Raw genomic sequence first — 23300 nt, 5'->3', positions numbered from 1 at the left:
ACAATGTAGCACAGACTGGGTGCTTTGAACAACAAGGTTATTTTCTCCTGGTCCTGGAGGCTAGAACTAGGCATCAGCCACTGGGGTTTCTTCTGGGGCCTCGTTTCACGGGTCCTTCCACGGTGCCTGCATCCCTAGTGTCTCTTCCTCTTCTCGGAAGGTGGAGCAGGGCCCCACCCCGCCGGCCTCATTTAACTTTACCTCTTTAAAGGCTCCAGATCCAAATACAGCCACATTCTGACGTAGTGGGGATTAGGACATTAACATGATGCATTTGGGCAGGATAAAATCTATACTGCTAAGTTCAGGCTCCCATCCTCGGATTGCCACTGGATTACTGGTCAGCGCATTCCAGCTTCACTCTGTGGTTGAGCAGGAGGGTGAAGGAATAGCATGCTTGACTGTAGTCTGTAGGGTTTCTCTTTAATGCATAGTTGGATTTCCCCTTTATCCGAAAATGGAAAATAAAGGAGCCACAAATAATCTTTGTTTAGATGATTACCAAGTTATTTATAATAAATTGAAAATATACTGAGATTTTAATGCTTGGAAAGAAGAATTATAACAAGATGGGTAAGGAGAGACCATGAGTTTTTAGAGACCAGAATGAATAGGTTTTTACCTATTGGAAAACTTATTATCAACACTTGTAGTTAATATGTCTAGAGATACAATAGGATTGCCTACCTTATACAGTTGATTTGAAATCTCTAACACTTCCCCGACATATGATTGTGTTTATATTATGTGAATGTTTAGGAGTCAATTGTATTTCTAATTCTATCACATTCACAAGCAAATGTGAACTTGGTTGGATACTGTAGGAAGATACAGAAATATGATTTATTAATTCATTTAGTGAGTATGTATTAAGCCCATCAGTTAGGCACCAGCCACTGTGCTGTGGATTCAGAGGTGAATAAAATGGAAAACACCTCTACCTCCATTGACCTTGCTGGGACCGAGATCCTGTGCTAAGTGATCCAGATGGATCCTTACCTGGATCTCTACCTTACTCCTGTTTGCATGGTCTGACCCTCACTGTGGCATGCCATTTAGTCCAGCCCTTGATGTGCTCAGTTTTTTTCTAAATGTTTCCTTTCGATTTCTTTTCTAACTATAGTCTGGCTACCTTGATGACACTTTGCCCTGTAGCCTCTTTCAAGTAGAAGCTGCTTTTTTTCCTGCCACACCCTATATAAATATGGGATGTGCCTTCCTCAGTCCACGGTACCACTTCCAAACCGTTTCTCTGCCTTCCATGGTCAGAACTCCCAGCTCCTTTAAACCCTGTGATCCTGCTATACCCCCTGATAGTTCATGATCCTTGGCCTCATTCGCTGGTGGCTCTAGCACTTGGTCATGGGCTTTTGTACTAGCAGTACTCCTGTTACTGTTCTTGACCTTTGCAACGTCCACGTTGATAACTCATCCCATACCCTGGCCTTCTAATTTCTTGTCAGCTCGATATCCATGGTCATTTTCCCATCCTGTGGTGACTACACCTAGAACTTATCTTTTCATTTCCACTATTTGGATTATTGCCAAAACCTCTTTTAATTGTTCCTCCTGTCTTCATTCTTGCTTCTGTATATTCTGCTCACTACATGACAGCCAGAGTTCTCTCTGTGTATCAGACCACGTCAGTTCTCTTCATTACCCTCTATTGGGTCTGCATCACATTTAGACTAAAATCCAAACTCATGAGTATGGCCACTGAAGCCACATGTACTTACTGCGATATTGACTCCTCATTCTGACTCGCTTACCGCGCCGTGGCCACGTGGGCCTCCTCGTGCTGTCTTTAGCACACAAGCTCCTTCCTTCTCGGGGCCTCGGCATGTGTGTCCTTCGCTGGAGCAGTGTTCTTGGGTCTGTATTTGACTGCAGTCCTCCTTAAAATGTACGTCTTAGCTGCAATGCCATCTCCTCAGAGGGGCTTTTCTGGCCACGCAAGTTAAAGTACTCCTCTCCTTTTTACACTTGACCCCATTATTCTGTTTTATTTCCAGTGCTTTTGGAATCAGACATTGTCTTGTTTCACTTATGTCTGTTTATTGTCTATCTCCTCCCATGAGAATATAGCTTCTTTGACAATAGGGTATTTGCCTTCTTTGTTCATTGCTGTTGCCCAGGATTGTACACATAGTTGTATTCAACGGATATTTGATGATTGAATGAATAACAACTCATCTAAGAATCGTGCCAAAGGAAGTAGTTGTGCTGGGTCTTGATGAACGGCCGGGTTTTGGCTGGATGGCACAGGGAGTGGCAAGACTGTACCAGGCCGGGCTGGTGGGGTGAGAGCAGGGAGGAGGTACGGACCACAACTCTGCAGTAACCTGCACAACTCTGCGACCTTGGAGTAACCCAGCTGGCTGGGGCAAAGCGTGCGCGGTGTGGCGTCACAAACTGGGCCCTTCCACCCCGCCCCGTCACAAGCTTCCGCGGCGCTTGATTTACGCCTCTGTTGGGGGCCTCCTTCCTTCACTGAACTGAATAGCAGGGGAAAATTATGTTTTATTAACCTTCTTGTTGCCCAAACCATCCAATACATATTTGTTCTGTGACAAATAATTGAAGTGGTTCGCTATGGACATTGAGGGAAACTTGCATATTCATATTAGGGATGTTGAATATTCATTGATGTTTTGAATTAGAACAATAGTTAAGAAAAATGATTTTGTAATAGTATGAAGGAACAAGAACGTACACATAGAGGGCTTTTCAGTAGGGCTGCCCAGGGAGGCCAGGGACCTGACTGAAAATTAGGTTAGGGAAGGAAAAATTTGGTTGTTGCTGTGAAAGGATGAAGAAACTGCGTCACCACTAGAGGGAGCAGGAACTCGAGTGAAGTGCGACCTGCTCCTGTTTAGAGGGAAAGTTGAACTTGCTGAGGAATAGCTGAGGGGGTGAGGATTCAAGTCGCAGGAGAGGATATTTGAGCAAGTCAGAGAGAATGCATTTGAGTCCATAAATGAAACCGTTGAATTGAAAGCACACAATTATATCTTACCTTTGATGCCAAAGGAATGACCTGTACTTCTTTGTTTGAACCCTTGATTTCTTTATTACATTTATTTGAGTATTTCTTTTGAGAACCATTTCTCTTATTTTAGTTCTACTTTGTATTTGGGTTGTTTTAAAAGTTCATCTGTGATTCAGCAACTGTACTCTTGAACATTTATCCCAGGGAAATTAAATGTCATGATCACACAAAAACCTGTGCATTCATTTATTTGACAACCCAAACTGGAAATAGCCCAAATGCCCTAAAGCAAGTGAATGGTTAAACAAATTGTGGTTTCGCTATACTGTGGAATATCACTCAACAATAGAAAGGGAGTGAACTATTGATACCCACAGTAACTAAGATGAATTTTGTGGGAGTTATCCTGGGTAAAAACCTAATCCCCAAACATTACGAACTATCTGATTATATAACATACTTGAAATGACAAACTTATAGAGATAGATTAACGGTTGTTAGGGGGTGGGTGCGGGTGCAGAAGGTAGGTAGGGGCGGTTATGAAAGAGAAACATGAGGGATCCTTGTGATGAGGGAACAGTGCCGCACCTTGACTGTGGTGGTGGAGGCGGGAACCTGCATGTGACAAAATTACATAAAACTAAATAAACTACAGAAATGCACACATAAGAGAATGGAGGAAACCTAACTAAGACTAGTGCATTATGTCAATGTCAGTATCTTGGATGTGATACTATAATTTAGTTTTATAAGATATTACCTTTGGGGAAAATTGGTATATGATAATGTCTCTTTGTGTTATTTCTTACAACTACATGCAAATCTGTAATTTCTCAAAAGAGAAAGTTTAATTAAAAACTTAAAGAATTTGTCTAAATAAATTTTAATATTTTATTTAATCATCAAACCAAAATATTTATAATTTCAACATGTAATCAACATAAAAATAGTAATAAAAAAGTTTGTCTATAATCACAGTAAGACAGTAATTCTTATAATTTTTTTATCCCAATTAGACTGAATTTGCAATTTGCAAATTAGATTGAATTTGCAACAAATATTGTGACTGACTTGATAAATCTTCCATATAACCAAAACCTCTTTTTTTCTCGTAGCTTTCCACCAAATCCTTTCCACCTTGCATGCGTCAGTTACACAAAGCCTTGCGGGAAAACCACCATCTTCGTCACGGAGGCCGAATGCAGTATGGCCTCTTCCTGAAGGGCATTGGGTTGACGTTGGAGCAGGCATTGCAGTTCTGGAAGCAGGAATTTATCAGGGGAAAGATGGATCCAGACAAGGTAATAATGGAAAATGGGAGCAGTCACTGAAATTTTACTTTGGTCTGAAAACTAAATGGTATGTTTTTTGATTATGCTCCTGAAATGTACTTGACAATTCTAAAAGAACATGTTTACAATTTCTTTTAGGTGAAAACAAAACCAAGCAAAGACCCCTCATTTTTTTAATATAATAGATGCTAAATGAAAAATTGGAAGAGTTACATTAATTCTAAGGGGAAGGTTGAAACAGCAGTGTAAGGTGTGCAGCAATACCTAAATGCAGTCTTCTCCTCTGCAGGTATACTGCGAGTAGTTGTTACAAGGCCGAAATGACTTTCTGAGTTGTATTTCTGTAGGAATGTATATGTGTATGTAGTATACAAATATATGTGTGCATACATGCCAGTGAGTCAGCTCCGACTCCTGGCAATCCTGTGCCTGAGTAATGTCCACAAGGTCCTGTCCTCAGTGGCCCTGCTCAGCCCCTGTAGATTCATGCTTATGGCTTCTGTCATGGAATCAATCCATTTCATGTACGGTCTTCCTATTTTCCTGCTGCCTTCTATTTTTCCCCAGTGTTATTGTTTTTTCCAGAATAAACCTGCCTTCCTATGACATGCCAGAAGTTGGACAACCTCAGTTCTGTCATTTTTGCCTCTAGCGATTGTTTCAGGCTTAATTTGCCCTTGAGCCCACTTGTTCATCTTTCTGGCCATCAGGTAGCCACAGAGTTCTCCTCCCACAGTGTATTTCAAATGAATCAGTCTTTCTCCTGTTAGCTGTCTTCACTGTCCAACTTTCACATCTGTACAAAGTAACTGGGAATACTGGCTGTGACTGGATCTTAACTTTGACCTCTAATGACACATCTTTGCCCTTGGTGATCTTTTTTAATTCTTCCATTGCTGCTTCAATTTCTTGGCTGCAATCTCCGTTTGAATTGATGACTAAACTAAAGCAAACAAAATCTTCAACAATTTTGACATCTCCATTGTCTGTGTTAAAGTCGTGTACTTCTATAAAGCTCTGTATCTTGATGTTCAAATGCAGTCTTGCTTTGGCACTGCTTTCACTTTCATCAGAAGTATTTTCAAATTATTGCTGCTTTCTGCAAGTATGATGGTATCATCTGCATATCTTAAGTTATTGGCATTTCTTATATCAGAATTTACTCTTCTTCCATTATGATATGTTCTATGTACAGCAAATAAGGAGATAAGTGTATATTATACCCTTGTCTGACACCTTTGTCTGTAGGAAACCATCCTGTCTCTCCCTATTCTGTCCTGACAGTGGGTTCCTGTCCACAATACAGGCCACTCATCAGGACAGTCAAGGGCTGAGGCACACCCATTTCTCTCGGACAACCCATGGCTTTTTAGGATCCCTGCAAAGGCTTTACTGTATGTGGTCTGTAAAACATAGAGTAACTCTCTTCTGAAATTGTACGGGGCGCTCCAGTATTGAGTGAATGTTTGCAATTAGATACTGCCTGTTTCTTTCTTGTTTGAATTGAGTTTGAACATCTGGCATTTCTTGCTCCATGGAAGGTAGGACCCTTTGTTAGGTCACCTTGAGCTTCACTTTACTCGTGTGGGAAATCGGAGCAATGGTCCTGTTCTCCTTGGTATCTCCTTTCTTGAAGATCAGGCTGTGTATTGACCATATCCAGTCTGTAGCTTCATTGTTTTGCTTTCCATATTTCTAGACATGTTTTTGTAAGGATTATGACAGATTCAGTCTCTGCAACCTGAAATACTTTTATTTACCAAGGTGACTTATTTCTTCCCGATACTTTCAGGGCAGCTTTCACTTCATTTTCTAGTATTATAGATTCTTTTCCCTAGGCATGTTCTTCAAAGGTATCTGTCCTCCTTTTGTCTCTTCTTGTATGTATTTTCGGTACATTGTTTCTACCTGCTTTTTATTTTTTCCTGGTTAGATAATGCGCTTCCTTGTTGGCTTGAATTTCCCTTTGATTTCTTGAATCTTTTAGTAGCAGTCTCTGTTTTTCCTTTGTAATTGTCCTCTTCTATCTCCTCATATTGCCACTGTAATAATTCCGCTCGTTTTTACATGACACCTGTTGAGAAGCGAGTTCAGGATCCTAACCCTGCTTTTGTCACCTTTTGCATTTGCCTCTTATTCGCCACTAACAATTTTTAGCATTTCTTCTGTCACCCATCTCGAATTTATCTTTTGTTTTTACTTCTGACATTTTTTTCACATTCTTCCATGGTAATATTTCTAAGCTTAGTTCTTCTGGTTCTTGGCCTATTAAATGTAACAGTGCAGTCTGTTTTTTACGTGGGCTTCAAATCCAGCAGCAGTGTTTTTTACATTATATTTTGACACTACAATTCCTTTAGTGCTTTCTTCAGCTTTAGTCTAATGTTTGTTTTAACAGTTCATGGTCAGCACCACAATCTGCTCCTGGTCTTGTTTGGCAGAGAGAATACAGCTTCTGTTTGATCTCTGTGCTGGCCATCTGGCGCTCTCCGTGTACACAGTTGTCTGTTCACTTGTCTGAAGCATGCATTTGTGATTGACAAGTTGATATCTTAGCACAAATCTATGAGCCAATCTCCTCTATTTCTGACCCTTAGTTCAAGTTTTTTGTTGACAGTTGATTCTGCCTTATTTCCTACTTTTGTTTCTATATTTATCAGCATTGTCAGCTTCTTCTTGCATACTTGTCCAGAAGTTTTCATTTTTCTCTTCTCCAGTTTCTGCAATGGAATATAGATTTGAATGATGATTATATTAATAGGTTTTCCTAGAAGTCTGATTACATATATGCACATATAATGTCATTTTCAGGACTAGGAGATATTAACAAAGTGAAAACAATTTAAAATGTTTTCTATTGTGTTATACTGAATTATGTTATGAAGCATTTTTAGGTAGATATTGAAAGAAACTGTTTTTAAATTTATCTATGATACTCAGGTTCCCAATCCTATTCTTTATTTAATCGTACTAGCTAATGACATTTTATTTTGAAAATATGGTTTCTTACCTCTTTTAAAGCCATGGTACTTATGCTACGAAGTAAATTTTTTACTGCTGTATTTCTTGGATTCTTCTTCCTAGTAAAGATAAATTATAAAACCAAAGATATTTACCAAGTACATTTTTCTCTTTTTAAAAATATTTTATTTATTTCTTTTTTACTTTTTTAAATTACATTTTATTGCTCATGCTATTATATTTGTCCTGATTTTTACCCCTTTGCTACCCTCCATCCAGCACCTGTAACTCTTTCGTGTAATTCTCCTACCCTTGTCCATGTCCACAGGTAATACGTGTAAGTTCTTTGGCTACTCCATTTCTTATCCTGTACTTAACATTTCCTGTACTGTAACTGCCCATTTGTACTTCTTAATCCCCTTACCTCTCACCCATTTTCCTACACTCCTTCTCATCTCTTTTAACCTTTGGCCTTTTAATTAGGATGCATCTTGCAGTGGGCCTCTTTGTGTCCATCTTGTTTGGGACTCTGTGCTTCCTGGACTTGCATATCTCTTTCCCTCACCAGATCAGAGAAATTTCTTTCATTATTTTTTTAATAGATTTCCAATTTCTTGCTCTTTCTCTTCTCCTTCTAGCACCCTTATGATGCAAATGTTGTATTGCTTAAAGTTGTCCCATAGGCTGCTTACACTACCCTCATTTTTTAAAATTCTCTTTTCTTCTTCTTTTCTGATTGGTTGTTTTTTGCTTCCTTCTGTTCCAAATCATTTGATTTGATTCCTGGCTTCATCTGCTCTACTGTTGTTTCCCTGTAAATTGTTCTTTATTTCAACTAGTGTATCTTTCATTTCTGATTTGGTCTTTTTTTGTGCTGTTGAGGTCCTCACTAGGTTCCTTGAACACGCTTATATTAACTCAACATCTGACAGATTGCTTATCTCCATTTCATTTAGCTCTTTTCTTGGAGTTTTGATCTGTCCTTTCATTTGGACCATGTTTCTTTTTCTCCTTATTTTGACAACCTCCCTGTGTTTGTTTCTATGTATTAGGTACAGGTGCTATTACTCCCTGTCTTCGTAGTGTGGCCTAATATAGTAGGTGTACTGTAGGGTCCAGTGGCACAGACTCGCCTATCACCCAAGCCAGGTACTTGAGGTGTACCCTTCATGTGAGCTGAGTACACCCTTTTCTTGTAGTTGAGCCTTGGTTGCTGTTGGCAGATCAATGGGAGGGATTTACCCAAGCCAGTCAGCTGGCTGTGGTACTCTGACGTGGTCTGTAGCTATCCAATGGGTATGCTGGCCCTGGAGTTTCCCAGGTGATGCAGGCCAAGGTCAGCCCCCTCCTGTGTTATGCCCAGAGCCACCCTGCATGAGCTATAAAGCAATCTGAGATGGCTGCTACTTGTGCTGGGCTTGGAGATTCCCAGGCAAAGCCAGTCTGTGCATCTAGGCTGCTAGCTTCTGGCTGCGGTTACTGAAGCCAGCTACTTGTTTTAGAGGATTTAGGAAGTTGTAAGGAATGATCCAAGACCAACCATTCACACAGAAAAGCAGCTTGAGTGGGCCCATAAGTTGGGTTGGGTGGAGTCTCTGGGGGTCTTCAAGGCTGGTAAAAACAGTGTTAGCCACACTGATGGAGTCTCAGATAGGCACCAGTCTGCGGGCTCTGTGGGGGGAGGGCCCAGAAAGGGACACTGGCCTCTGTTAACCTTGATGGCAAACACTACAGTTTTTCCCTGTATACTACCAGTGCCTTTCAAGCAGCTCTCCTGGTGCTGGAGCTCCGAGGGGAGTGAGTGAGTAGGTGAGTCCGTGTGCGGGTTCTTCGGGAGAAACTACTTGGGGCTCCAGCAGTTTCTTCCACCAATTCAATCCCCGCTGGTTTTTGCAGCCAGACGTTGTGGGGACTCATCTTCCTGGCATTGGAACCCTGGGTGGGGGGCCTGGTGTGGGGCTGGGACTCCTTGCTTCCAAGATATCCCTCCTGAATTTTTATCCACCACCCATGGATGTGGGACCAGCCAGCCCATTCTGCATCTGTGCCCCTCCTACCAGTCTGGATGGATATGGTTTCTTTAATTTCGTAGTTTTCAGACTTGATTCCACTTGACTTCTGTTGGTTCTGAGCAATGGTTCTATATTTTAGTTCTGCTTTTGTTGTGGTTGTATGAAGAGGCGAGCCAAGCCTGTCTATGCTACCATGTTGACTAGAAGTTCCTCAAGTATATTTTATACTTTATTATGTCTTTTATTAGTGTGGTAGTGCTACCATAACAAAATAGGATGGACAGGTGCCTTAAACAACAGAAATTATTTTCTCTAGTTCTGGAGATGTGCAATCCAAGATCAAGGTGTTGGCAGGTTTGTCTTTTCTGAATCCTGTCTCCCTAACTCCAGGTAGCCACCTTCTGAGTGCTCACCTGGCCTTTTCTCTGTGCCCTCACTTCCTGGATGTCTTTACTTCCTGTAAAGACACCAATCAGAAGGGATTACTGTACACCCTTACCATCTAACTTAACCTTCATTACCTGTTTAAATGCCCTGTCTCCAAATATAGTCACAATTTCAAGTTAGGGCTTCAAAGTTTGAATTTTAGGAGGACGCAATTCAGTCCACATGTCTCAAGCTTTATATATTTTTATAAGTTAAGATTCGTTTACAGTATATCAAAAGCTCCTACAGTTTTTATAGATTTGTTTTATAAACTGTTTCCATTGTAATCATATAGAATCTTAATTTTTTATTTAATAGGGTTTTCCTCAAACACAATTTTGGATACTATTATTGGACTTCTGTTGTATATATTTTTATTGCATTTCATTGTTTATGCTATTACAGTTATTCCTATTTTTAAAGGTAACATTCTGATTATAGAAAATATGAAAAATACAAAAAAATTACCTGCCATTTCCTTATTGAGAAATAATTATTGTGAACATTTAGCTTTTCTCTATAACCTAGGTAGCCAGATACCATTGTGCTTGCCCTCATTTTTGATTTTGACATTATACTATGATTATTTCTCAGTGTTGCTGAGTGATTTTTGAAAAATACCATTTGGGTTAGCTGTCAGACAACACATCCTTTGAAAGTGATTTAATATGGTTAATTAACATTCCCCTATTATTGGACATATGGTTGTGTCTCTTTGACTCTGTCATAAATGTTATTGCAATGGATATCCTGAGCACATAAATCTTTGATTATAGTTCTGATTATGTCTTCTGTATATATTCATGAGGTAATAAAATTACCTGGTGAAAACTGTAGACAGTTTTAAAGTTTTGATGTATGCTATGAAATGACTGTTAGGAAAGGTTTAGATCAGAATCTCATGAAGCTGTGTATCTTGCTTTGTCGTTGATCTTGCATATTATTACTTCTAAATGTTTTTGATATTTTATTAGGAATTTGTATATTAAGTAGGAAGGAGTATTAGGGTTCTCCAGGGAAACAGAACCAATAGAATGCATGCCTATTGAAAGAGATCATGAAGAATGGCTCATGTGATTATGGAGGCTGAGAAGTCCCAAGATCTGCAGTCAGCATTCTGGGGACTCAGGAATGCCAGTTCCAGGCAGGGGCAAGTGGGCTTGAGACCCAGGAAGAGCTAGTATTTCAGCTTGAGTCCGAAGGCAGGGACAAATCTATGCCCCAGCTTAAGGCGCTCAGGCCAGAGGAAGTGCCCAGTTATTGAGGGGTCGGCCCTTTTGTTTTATTCATGTCTCCCAAACATTGGGATTGGCTTAGTCTCACCACTGCCAGGGACCGGGTCTACAAATTCAAATGTTAATCTTATCCAGAAACACCCTCGAGAATAATGTTTGATGAAAGTCTGGGCACTCTGTGGCCCAGTCAAATGGACGCAAAATTAATCATCTCAGTGGATAAATCTTTATGAACTGTGGAGAAAGTAAGGCCACGGTTTTGAAGTGAAGAGAGAGAAGCAGAGTGAGCATTTTGGCATGGCTTGTGCTGTGCAGTGGTGGGGGAGGGAGAGGAAAGTGACAGAAGAGAAAACTTGCTCTAAATACTAGGCCTTTGGCTTGCACACCCGCTCACCGAGCTGCCTGTTTTTATATGTAGCTGGGATGGCCTATGTAGACGCGTCATTGGTATTTAGTTATTTTTAAACCTGTGTGCTTGAAAATACTTTTTGAACAGGATTTTTATTTTGCATTGTAAAAGTTTTCTTAAGAAATTATTGCAAAAGGAAATCAGTAACTATTTTTACCTTTCTAGATAATATATAGCAGTTTGTATATTCATTAGCTTATTATTGATGATAGCCAATCTATTATTTTGACAAAAGATTATAAATTATACTTATGATTTATGATGTCTGTCTAGTGTTCTATTTTAGAGTCTGTATTCATAAATATGTGTTCATGTTTTTCTCAATTATATCTCTTACATGTTTTTACAGTCAAATTTAATATAATATCTTTTAGTTTATTAAATATTCTCTTCTATTGCATATTTGTACATCTTTGTTAATTGCATACACATTTAAAAATACTGTTATGAGATGTAAAAATTGGTGGCTTAAATACCACTGGTAAAGAGTCAGTATGGAGGACGTACTGCACGTTAGACATTTTTTGCAGTGCTCTGAAGGACTCGGTGTGAACCCTCGGAGGAAGGATTTGGAGCAGTCACTTCTGTTGAATGGCTTACTTCCTGACAATGCAAGACAGTGTTGTGGTAAAGCAGCCAGTTTTGACTGCAATTCTCCTTTACTGTTGTTTCTTGAATGACCATATATTTGATTTTTTTTCTCTTTATGCTTATGTCCTCACTGGGACTTATTTGAGATACCTTGCTTTATGCATTGGAGCAGAAATTGTGGGTACTTAGCCATTATTTTTGAGGCAACAGAGAAGGGCTTTGTCCCTCACGCACATTTTAGCTGTTAACAGTCGTCACTGCCACCTTCCCAGGTCACACTGTCCTGCACTAAATATCTCTTTTCACTACCTTCTTTCTAAAAATTAAGCTCCATTCTTCATGACTTGATTGCTTAGTCAGTGTCTGTCTCTTTCTCCCTCCTTCCTTTGCTTCTGTTGCAGGCATTTATCTAGTTGACTTTTTTTTGTTTGCTTCATACTTGGAATACTTGTCTATCTGAGGTTTTGCTTAAAGTTAGAGGGGGGATTTGTTGTCCATATTTCAAAATAATCTAAACCTGTACTACGTAACTGTCATCCAGAGTATAAATATTAAAAGAGCATGTCTCTAGATACTTTTTATTAAGGTTAATCAATTTATAATGTACACAGTCTCGTTTTCTCATTCAGACTTTGAATAGTAATAATGTGGTTGTGGAAGCAACTTAATGTTCTGAGGCTCACTGTTAGTTGTCTTTTATTAGGAATTCGATATACTCAGTCCCTCTATGGATGTGAAAAGGAGCCAACTGACTATAAAATGTTTATTCAGAATTGTTAGTTTGGATTATTTTTCTGATCTTTTAAAACCATATTTAGACTAGCATACACAATGCAGTGTAGGGTATTAATGATAGAAAGAGTTGCCACCCTATATTGCTTCTGGTTACTTGCTGCTAGATTCTGCTTTTACATTTTAGGGTATTTATCACTAATCATATCTATTCATTTATTATCTATATCCTATAACTAAAATAAAAACCACATAAAAGCCGGTGTCTTGTCTTTCTTGTTCATTGTTGCATGTTTAGGCACCTGAAACAGTGCCTGAATCATAGTAGGCACTTAGTTATTGCTCACTGAGTGACCTGAAGAATGTCCCCATAAATATAAATTCGTGGAAAATCTTTTTCTCAAATGCCTTTATATAAATCAGTACTATATAACTGTTTGTTAATATGCTGTTATCTCATTTATAGTGAACTAGAAGCTGAAGTAAAGCAAGAATTTCAGTAGGACCTGAAATTTGCATAGGAACAATTGATTTTATAAGTTAGAAGGCATTTCTCATCATGGGCTTGCCAAAGGGGTCCGTGGTTTAAAAAAAGGTTATCATAGTGTCACAGGTGGCCACAGGTAACCAGGTTCTTGGTGACTGGGACAAAGATTTGAACCAAATACCCAGAGTTTATAGCAGAGAACATGGGAGCAGGCCAACTCCAAGCAGTGATTGACCTCATGGGCTGGAGGGACTCTATTCTTATAGGGTGGATCCTTCCCGGATAGTTTTGGGAGGCTTTTAGTGTGACAAGTAGTTGTAAAGCTACTGCACCCGTGGTCTCCCATGGTTTTCCTGGATTGGCCACCAGGGAAGGGGTTCCGCAACGTTACCTAGTTGACCCCCCTTCTCCTGGGGTCCCTTTGTACTAGGTTTGCCTTTCCCTTCACCAGAGAATTTTAGCTCTCCATGTTAGAGACTGGTGAAAAGGAATTATTTATTTAAGTTATACAGACTTAAGAGTAATGACTTAATGTCTTCATCAGAATCCCAAAAGTCCCTTAAAACACCCACAATCCTTCTTTCCCCTTTTGCCCAGTCCAAGGTACCATATCTCAGGAAAAGAAATAGAAAACTGTGTGGAAACTGTCTGCCAAAGCTATATGATGATTCTTCTCATGGCTGTGGGGTAGGGGGTCCCCACTCTGGCCAAAGCCACGTGGTTCTCTCTCCTAAAGCTACATGATGATTCTCTGTCACATGGCTGCAGGAGTCCCCATTCTGGCCAAAAGCACATGGTTGTCTCCCCAGTGGCTGCCACATCTGCATTTAAATCCCATCACCGATCTTCCTCTGCAGTCCCATTTCCGACTCCTTCCACAATCGGCTACACCCACCAAGCCTCCCATATCCTCCTAGCTTTACTGGGCTACCATAGTGAGTCTGGGCAGGCGTGGCCCCATGGTGTAGAGCCAATCATCTCCAAGCTCCCCCCCCTCGCCGTGCTGTACCGGGGTCTGGGGAGTTGCCTCCTGGTTACCTCTTGAGTGGAAGTCATTCTCTTCTCCCTGGCTCAAAGCATGGCCACAGTTATTTAACATATCTGTGAAACCAGTTAAAGGTTATAGATATGTTAAATGACCATTTTAGAGGTTATCTGCAAAACTGTTGGTATGCAAAGCAACTCAATGGCCCTGCTCCATGTATCCCATCCTACCAGCTCAGACTTGTGGGGGTGAGGACTTCCCATATTTTTAGTATTTCCTGGACACCCTGGGTTCTGGACCCCATTGCAAATTCTTCTTTTGGGGGCCGCCTGGCTGCACCCTCCTACAATAGTAGAGGATAGGGCTTCTAGTTTATTGTGTTATACTTAGTTAATTGTTCAGAAACTGCAGTTTTCATTTTTTTCCCTGCTAAATTAGGACTAGAATACCTATAGTGATCTACGCTTATTGAACTTTGTATGAACCATCTTTGTAACTGCTGTCTTTGTCACATGTGTGTCTTAGGACTGGGTTTCACATCACTTGAGTTCAGGGACTATGACTTTTGCACTGTGGGTCTCAAGGGCTTAGCACGGAACCTGGCAACCCATCAGTGTTTGCTGAGTGTGCAGTAAAAGTCTGCCCAGGCTTTATAAGTGGCTTTCAGTATGAGAAAGGAAATCATCTTTGTTTCTGTTTAGGTAGAGCTATACTTCTAAAAAGTTATAAAGTATTAATACTAATTTTAGTAGCTAGCCAAATTTGTTGTCTTCCATATATTTTTCTAAATCAAAATACAGATTGGAAGAATATGCAGCTATATACGAAGTGGTAAGCAGTTATCATCATTATTAATGTCTAGAAATATATATGCAGTTACAAATATGTAAATTATGTAGTTGTCAAATTATGTCTTGTTAAGAGTATAGAAATATGCATATATATGTATATGCACACTCATGTATGCATACTCTGTCTCCTTTGCATCAGTCATTCAGCAGCTTTTTATTGAGTGTTCACAGTAGACAGGACACAAGTCCTTCTCTATGAGGACTTTTCAGTCTCCTGGGAAAACTGGATAAATAAAAATATACAAACTCACCATGGTAATTGCCGTGGTAGAGGTGGTCATAGGATTCTACAGAACAGAAGGAGGAGCTAATAGAAAGGAGAATAGTTACTGAGTGTGTCACTGAGTGAAGATGTTATATTTGCCAGGTAAAATGAAGGAGTTGGAGAAAGAAGTGAAATACCATGTTGAGGGAGCAGCATCATCAAAGGACCGTAGATGAGAGAGTGTAGCCCACCCTTTTGGTGATGGGACCCTGAGCAGTAAAAGTGTGATTGCGGCTAGAAATGAGTTCATAGACTTAGGTATTTTTTATGTATTATTTTTATTATTTTTTAATGTTAATTCTTTTTATGGTATTTATTTCCATTACTATTTATTCCCCTTATGCCCTCTTCTACCTCGACCCACCTCCACCTCCGTAACCACCACACTGGTCTCCATGTCCATGAATTCCTCTTTCTTTTTTGCTCAATCCCTCCACCCCCTAACTCCCTACTCCTCACCCCCGCCCCAAGATGTCAGCCTGCTCTCTATCTCTGAGTCTTTCTCTGTTTTGCTTGTTAGTTCAGTTTGTTCATTAGATTCCACAGATGAGTGAAATCATATGGCATTTGTTTTAAAAATAATTGCCAAAGATGGATGGATTAGTAGGCCGGGAGGAAGTGGTAACTGCCAACTGGGATCAGGTCAGCTATAAGGCTCAATTGATAACTATAATTTAGTTAAAACACATATACAAAAATTTCATATATATGAAATACATAAACATATATATAATTTCATAATTTTAAATATTTACTAAAATTTTCTAGTGAATCTGGGGATGTTTTAAAGTATATTGACAAAAAATAATAGAGACAAAAATTCCACTTACTTTCCCACGTGGTACAAATTAATTTGGCCTCTCTAAATATGGATTTCTGATCATCTGGGCCAGTATTGATTTTTTTAAAATGAACAATCCATTTGACTAAGATTTTAATCTTTAACCTATTTGTTAATAGGATGAGTTGAGAGATAGATGTAACTAGAAAAGAATTTCAAAACACAGAGAAAGGAAAGGTATTATTGAGGTAATGTGGAGTAAGGAAGTTACTAAAGTAGATCACGCTTCAGGTTTCTTCAAGATCATTTTTGCTTTAGGGTTTGAAGGAAGTGAATGACATGGGTTTGCAGAGAGATGAGTAGGCATAAGAAGATACAGTGGGCAAGGGGTGAGGGGAGGCCGAGTCTTGTTGGCTTTCTCACTATTTGTTTTCCTTCCATTACTTTATAATTTGTCATTCACTGAATCTTTTTTTGTCTGTCAGCTGGTTTGGGGTTGTGATTTTTGGTTGTTGTCATTCTTAAATCTGTGCTTTCAGGCTTCTTGAATTTTACCTGGTCAGTATATTTGAATATTGTTTTAATTTGGATGCATATTGTACTAGAGTATAAAGGCTTTTAGTATTAAAATGTCAACCATTTGCAAGAGAATATTCTGTTGTTATGAATGACCTTATAACAAAGTAGTTGCTTTAGTGTATACTTTACTCCAATAATATTAGTTTCATAATGTAGGGTTTTTATGCTGAGATTTAACTGCATATATTGAGTATAAATATTTATGATGTATTAAAATTTTTAAGTGAAGCCTTTTTAGTTACCCTTGTCAGTGGGAGTTGGGGACAGTTAAATTGCATTTGAGTTGTCGAATAGCATCCTTTGGATTTATGAATGATTCTCTAAGAGGTATTTGAAGCTTTGAGTATCCTATTTTTTAAATAATTTCTTAGATTCCTAAAAGAAGTGCATCTATGCTTTCTGTAAATAAACTATATTTAATTAATCTCAGTATAGGTTTATGCAAGTGTTTCTTAGTTGTAATTATTTACATGCCAGTGTACCTGAGAAAAAGCCTCATGCTGTGTACGAGAGATGCATTAATCAAACTTACGTTTATAGCATGGACATACACACTGCTATAATATCTGTTCACTTGGAACTTGGATATTAAATCACTTCAGCCACTAGCTTTGTTAAAAATAAATTGAACTGGATAATTCTTATAATAATTCAAAGCAATGTGTCCTCTTAATCAGATTGCTTATATTGTTGTTGTTTGTATGGCTTTGACCTGGCTGCACTGGATATTAAGCACAGTGTAGATCATGTTGATTTTATATAGCTGAATTCCTGTCCTGATGATAGCATACTTAAGGTGTACTACATGTTGTTATAATTGGGTCAAGGAACATTTAACACTATTTAAAAAGCTTATCTCTTGTCCCAGAACCCAGCTCGCATCATGACTTAGAACAGACTTACGCTGTTAAAAATTGACTACCACAGGATTAAATATTTGGCTGGTGCTGATGGAGGGAGCATGAATGTATGAGGCATATTTATCACTTGGGTTTTTGTTAATAAGACCACAGGTTCTTGTGGGAATGTACCAGGAGCATCAGCTCAGCATCATCTGGGAATTCATGTGAAATGCAAACTCTCTGAATCAGACTCAGGGAATCTGGAGCCAATAGTTTGTGGTTTCACAATCCTTCCAGGTAAAATTGATGCATTAAAGATGGATAAACTATTATCTTTTTATTTTTTAAAATAGTGTTATTGATTATGTTGTTACAGTTGTCCAATTTTTCTCCTTTGCCCCCTTCTGCCTAGTACTCCCATACCCTCCAGCAAACCCCTGCCATTAGTTCATGTCCATGGATCATGCATATATGTTCTTTGGCTTCTCCATTTCCTGTACTGTTCTTAACATCCCCCTGTCTATCTTGTACCTACCATTTATGCTTCTTAATCCCTGCACCTTTGCCCTCATTCTCTCCACTCCCCTCTTCCAGCTGACAACCCTCTAAATGTTCTCTATATCTCTGATTCTGTTTCTGTTTTGGTTGTTTGCTTACTGTTTTTTTAGATTCAGTTCTTGATAGTTGTGAATTTGTTGCCACTTTAATGTTCATAGTTTTGATCATCTTTTTATAAGTCTTTTTAACATTTCATGTAATAATGACTTCGTGTTGATAAACTCCATTAGCTTTACCTTGTCTGGGAAGCAATTTATCTGCCCTTCCATTCTAAATTATAGCTTTGCTGAATAGACTAATCTGGGTAGTAGGTCCTTGCTTTACATCACTTTGAATACTTCTTGCCCATCCCTTCTAGCATATAAAGTTTCTTTTGAGAAATTAGCTGTTAGTCTTATGGGAACTCCCCTGTAGGTAACTAACTAGTTTTCTCTTGCTGCTTTTAAGATTCTCTCTTTATCTTTAACCTTGGGTATTTTGATTATGATGTGTCTTGGTGTGGACCTCTTTGGGTCCTACTTGTTTGCAACTCTGTGCTTCCTGGACTTGTATGTTCAGTCTATTTCCTTAACCAAATTAACGAAGTTTTCTTTCATTATTTTTTTCTAACAGATTTCTAATTTCTTGCTCTTTCTCTTCTCCTCCTGGCACCCCTGTGATTCAGATGTTGGTATGCATGGAGATGTCCCACAGGTTCCTTAGACTGTCCTCATTTTTTAAATAATTTTTTCTTACTGTTCTGATTGAATGTCTTTTTCTTACTTATCTTCCTAATCATTGATTTGAGTCTCAGTTTTATCCCTTTCACTGTTGGTTCCCTGTAGATTTTTCTTATTTCACTTAGTGTAACCTTCATTTCTGCCCGCATCTTTTTTATGCTGTTGCAGTACCCAATGAGTTCCTAGAGCATCCTGATAATCAGTGTTTTGAATTCTGCACATGTTTGGTTGGTTATTTCTGTTTAATTTACTTCTTTTTTTGGCGTTTTCTCCTGTTCTTCCATTTGGGCCACATTTTCTTTGTCTTCTCAATTTGGCAGCCTCCCTGTGTTGGTTTCTGTGTATTGTGTAGCGCCACCTTGCCTAGAGCTACTACTTGACTTAGTATAGTGTGGCCTATTATAGAAAAGTCATCTGTAAATTATGTGGGGAGGAGCCTTGGCTAATGGCCAGGGTGTGGCAACCTGATTTACCACTTTGTGGCTCTGTGTTGGGGGGGGATGGCTTAGAGAGGAGACAGTGCTGCTGCCTGGCATCTGGAGGTTTCTGGGAGAAAGCTGTCTCCTGGCACTTGCCCTGTTTCCAGTTGCTTCACTTTTTCCTCGTATGCCACAAGTGCCCTTCCAGCTCTTGCACTGGTGCTGAATCCCAGAGGGGATCAGTCTGTGTAATCTTAAATCTGTGTGGGCCCTTTAAGAGGAGTTTACTGAAAATCCAGCAGTTTCTTCCACTACCCTAACCCCCACAGGTTTTTACAGCCAGAAATTATGGGGATTTATTTTCCTGGTGCTGAAGCCCTTGGCTGTGTTGTCTGGCCTGGCCTGAGGCTGGTATTCCTCCTCCCAAAGTATCCCTCCTGATTTTCTCCACTACAAGTGGGACCAGCTGTTCCACCATCTCTCTGTGTGACCCTGTGTTTCTGTGTCTGTCTGCGTAGCTCCATGTCTCTGCTCCTCCTACCCGTCTGGATTAATGTGGTTTCTTTTATTTATTTATTTTTCGAGAGAGGGGAAGGGTAGGAGAAAGAGTGGGAGAGAAATATCAATGTGTGGTTGCCTCTCATGCGTCCTCTGCTGGGAACTGGCCTGCAACACAGGCACGTGCCCTGACTGGGAATTGAACCGCGATACTCTGGTTCACAGGCCCGCGCTCAATTCACTGAGCTACGCCATCCAGGGCTTAATGTGGTTTCTTTAAATCCTTATTTGTCAGACTTCCATACAGCTTGATTTTCTTACGTTTCTGGGTGATATTTATTTTGTGGTCTAGTTGTATTGTGTGAGGAGGCTAGAATGTTTACCTATACCTCCATCTTGACTGGAAGACTATTATTTTATTTTTTAAATTATATTTTATTGATTATGCTATTACAGTTGTCCCAATTATTGCCTCTTTCCTCCCCTCCAGTCAGCACAACCCACTCCCTCAGGCAGTCCCCACATCACTGTTCATGTGCATGGGGCATGCATAGGTTCTTTGGCTACTCCCTTTTCTGTACTGTACATCCCTATGACTATTCTATAACTACCTATTTGTACTTCTTAATCCCCTCATCTCTTCACTCATTCTCCCACACCCTGCCTCCCATCTGGAACCATCAAAACACTGCATCCATGATTCTGTCTCTGTAGTTGTTTGCTTAGTGTGTGTTTTAGATTCAATTGTTGATAGATATATACTTATTACCATTTTGTTATTCATAGTTTTGATCCTTTTTTTAAATAGGTTCTCTTTATTATTACATATAAGAATGGTTTGATGATGATGAACTCCTTTAGTTTTTTCTTGTCTGGGAAGCTCTTTATCTGCCCTTTATTCTAAATATATCTTTGCTGTGTAGCGCATTCTTGGTTGTAGGTCATTGCTTTTCATGACTTGAATATCTTGCAAGGCCCTTCTAGCCTGCAAAATTTCATTTGAAAAATCAGCTGACAGTCTTATGGGAATTCCCCTGTAGGTAGCTAACTGCTCTTCTCTTGCTGCTTTTAAGATTCTCTCTTTATCTTTAACCTTTGGCATTTTAATTATGATGTGTCTTGCAGTGGGCCTCTTTGCATGTATCTTGTTTGGGACTCTGTCCTTCCTGGACATGCATGTTTACTTTCATAATCAAATTAAGGAAGTTTTCTTTTACTATTTTTTCAAATATATTTCCAATTTCTCCCCTTTTCTCTCTCTAGCATCACCATGATGCAAATGTTGGACAATTTGAAATTGTCCCATAGGCTGCTTACGCTATCATTGTTTTTTTGAAGTCTCTTTTCTTCTTGTTTTGTGTTTGATGGTTTTTTGTTTCCTTATATTCCAAATCATTAATTTGATTCTCAGCTTCATCCACTCTACTCGTGTTTCTCTGTAAATTTTCCTTTATTTTAATTGTGTATCCTTTGTTCCTGACTGTATGCTTTTTATGCTGTTGAGGTTCTCATTAAGTGAGATCACTTGAGCATCCTTACAACCAGAGTTTTGAACTCCACATCTGATAGATTGCTTATCTCCCTTTTGTTTAGTTCTGTTTCTGGAGTTTTGATCTTTTCTTTCATTTGGGCCATATTTATTTGTCTCCTCAATTTGGCAGCCTTCCTGTGTTTGTTTCTATGTATTAGGTAGAGCTGCTGTGACTCCCTGTCTTGGTAGTGTGGCCTAATTAGTAGGTGTCTTGTAGGTTCCAGTGACACAGCCTTCCCCTGTCACCGTAACTAGGTAATCAAAGTGCACTCTTCATGTGAGCTGAGTATACTGTCCTCTTGTAGTTGGGCCTTAGTTGCTCTTGGCAGGTTATTGGAGGTTATTGGAGTCAGACTGAGTTCATATTTGGCTCCACTATTGGGGAAAAAACTGTTCTTTTGGGCACATTATCTAACATGGTCATCATCTATAGAATTTGGACAGTAATTATGTTTCCATATGTAGATATAGAGATATATATCTCCATACATATCTCTATAAATCTCTCTATATAGATATATCTCTATCTACTTATCTGTCTACATTTCATTGATTGTGGGGCAGATTCTGAGATTCTGTAAGTGCTAGTTATTCTTATTCTAGCAGTTCATAGGAAGGAGGTATTAGCTTGACGTGAAGTGATCAGTAAAGTTTCCACAGGTAGAGTAACATTTGTGCTGGCTTTTTAAGAGGTTCCTATAACTTCGAATGGAGAGGAAGGTTAAGGGGAAAGAAAGGAGTTAAGGACTGAATTTCTGCCGAGAGTTTCTGTTAGGGAATGTTCAAGGGGCATAGACCATAGCCCCATGGTTCCATATTCAATGGGATGGATTCCATAGCAAGGAGGGCAGAACTTCATAAGGGAGATTGACTGTCTGATTTCCGGCTCCACTTTAACGAGGTGCCTATGTCTTTATCTTTACATGCTATAATTCTCTGTAAGATTTCACTTAAAAGTTGGATTTGGGTACTTAAAATGTTTAAAAATTACTATCCTACTTTATTTGTAGTGTAGAATTTAGGAAAATAGTAAGGGAATAGGAGAGAGGAGAAAGAGACATTAGTGTGAAAGTATAGGTGCTATAAATGAAATTTGTGTTTAGTCAAGAAAAAGCCATTAGTGAATTTTAAATAGGGAGAACTTTTTTCAGGTGATTAATGTGAAAGTGGTATGCAGAATTGAAATAGAGACTAAGAATGGGATACATTGTTGACTTGATTAGGTCTTATGACAGTGATAAGGACAAAATGGAAGGGATGGATTATAGAAATGCTTTGAGGGTCAGTTTATAGGAAGGCATGAGAAAAGAATTAAATTTAATTCAGGTGGTCAACCTATGGAAAATAGAAAACCAAGACGCTCCATTAACCTAGGTAACGTGTGGTGAGCTGAATTGTCTGGGATTAGAGTGGAGGAGAAATGGGTCATGAGTTTGGTTTTAGGTGTAAATTTGAACTGATGTCCAAGTACAAATTCTTGCTGGTTGATTAATTGGTTTGTTTGTTCCTTCCTTCATTCATTTTGTAATTATTTGTTAAGTAGTTAACACTGTGAAAGGCACTGTTTCTTCTGTGTGAAGGAACATGGCGATACTGGTTTGAGGGTTAAAATAAAAACGAGAGGAAAATCTTTTGAAGGTGAAGAAGTTGGCAGATAGAGAGTACAGCGAGAAATTTAGAGAGAAGACTCAACTTTGAGGAATACCCATTGCTTGGAATGGAAAGGGAGGAACCTAAAGTGAAAGCAGAGTTATCAGAAAAATCTGGGTAGAAGAGAGAAATCAGTTTGGAGGTCTAGGCACCAAGAAAGAGGACAGTTACAAAAGTAAGGTGTACTTGGTTCTTTCAGAACTGAGAAGAGCATGGATGTTGTTTTTAGAAAACTAAGAAAAGTACAGAGCAGGAGACAGACTTCCTAGATTCCTTGAGCATAGAAAGCACTGGAGGCAATGGAAATACAGTGTTCCGGAAGTTTGAGGTGTCAGGAAGGAAAGAAACAGAACATCTTAGCTATAAGGGTGACCATGCCAGGCAAATGTTATTTTCAGGTGCGGTGGTCAGAAGCAGTGAAGCTCATGGAAATGGAAGATGTGCAAGGAATAATTAAGGAAACTGAGAATTTACAAATATACATTTAT

At 39.2% G+C, this 23300-nt stretch overlaps 1 protein-coding gene across 2 annotated transcripts in view; it reads left to right on the top strand.

The window, feature by feature from the left end:
* Nucleotides 1-23300, top strand: part of PRIM2 (DNA primase subunit 2) — a 283700-nt gene that overhangs the window by 180278 nt on the left and 80122 nt on the right. For both annotated transcript variants that reach the window (XM_053665011.1, XM_053665012.1), the window contains exon 10: nucleotides 4105-4290. In XM_053665011.1, the coding sequence (XP_053520986.1) occupies nucleotides 4105-4290 (186 nt within the window). The remainder of the gene's footprint in view (nucleotides 1-4104; nucleotides 4291-23300) is intronic.

Source organism: Artibeus jamaicensis, unplaced genomic scaffold, assembly GCF_021234435.1.
Source record: "Artibeus jamaicensis isolate MK-2021 breed Jamaican fruit bat unplaced genomic scaffold, CSHL_Jam_final contig_388, whole genome shotgun sequence".
Taxonomy (NCBI): domain Eukaryota; kingdom Metazoa; phylum Chordata; class Mammalia; order Chiroptera; family Phyllostomidae; genus Artibeus; species Artibeus jamaicensis.
The sequence above is the reverse complement of the archived record's forward strand: the minus strand, read 5'-3'. Positions and strand labels throughout refer to the sequence as shown.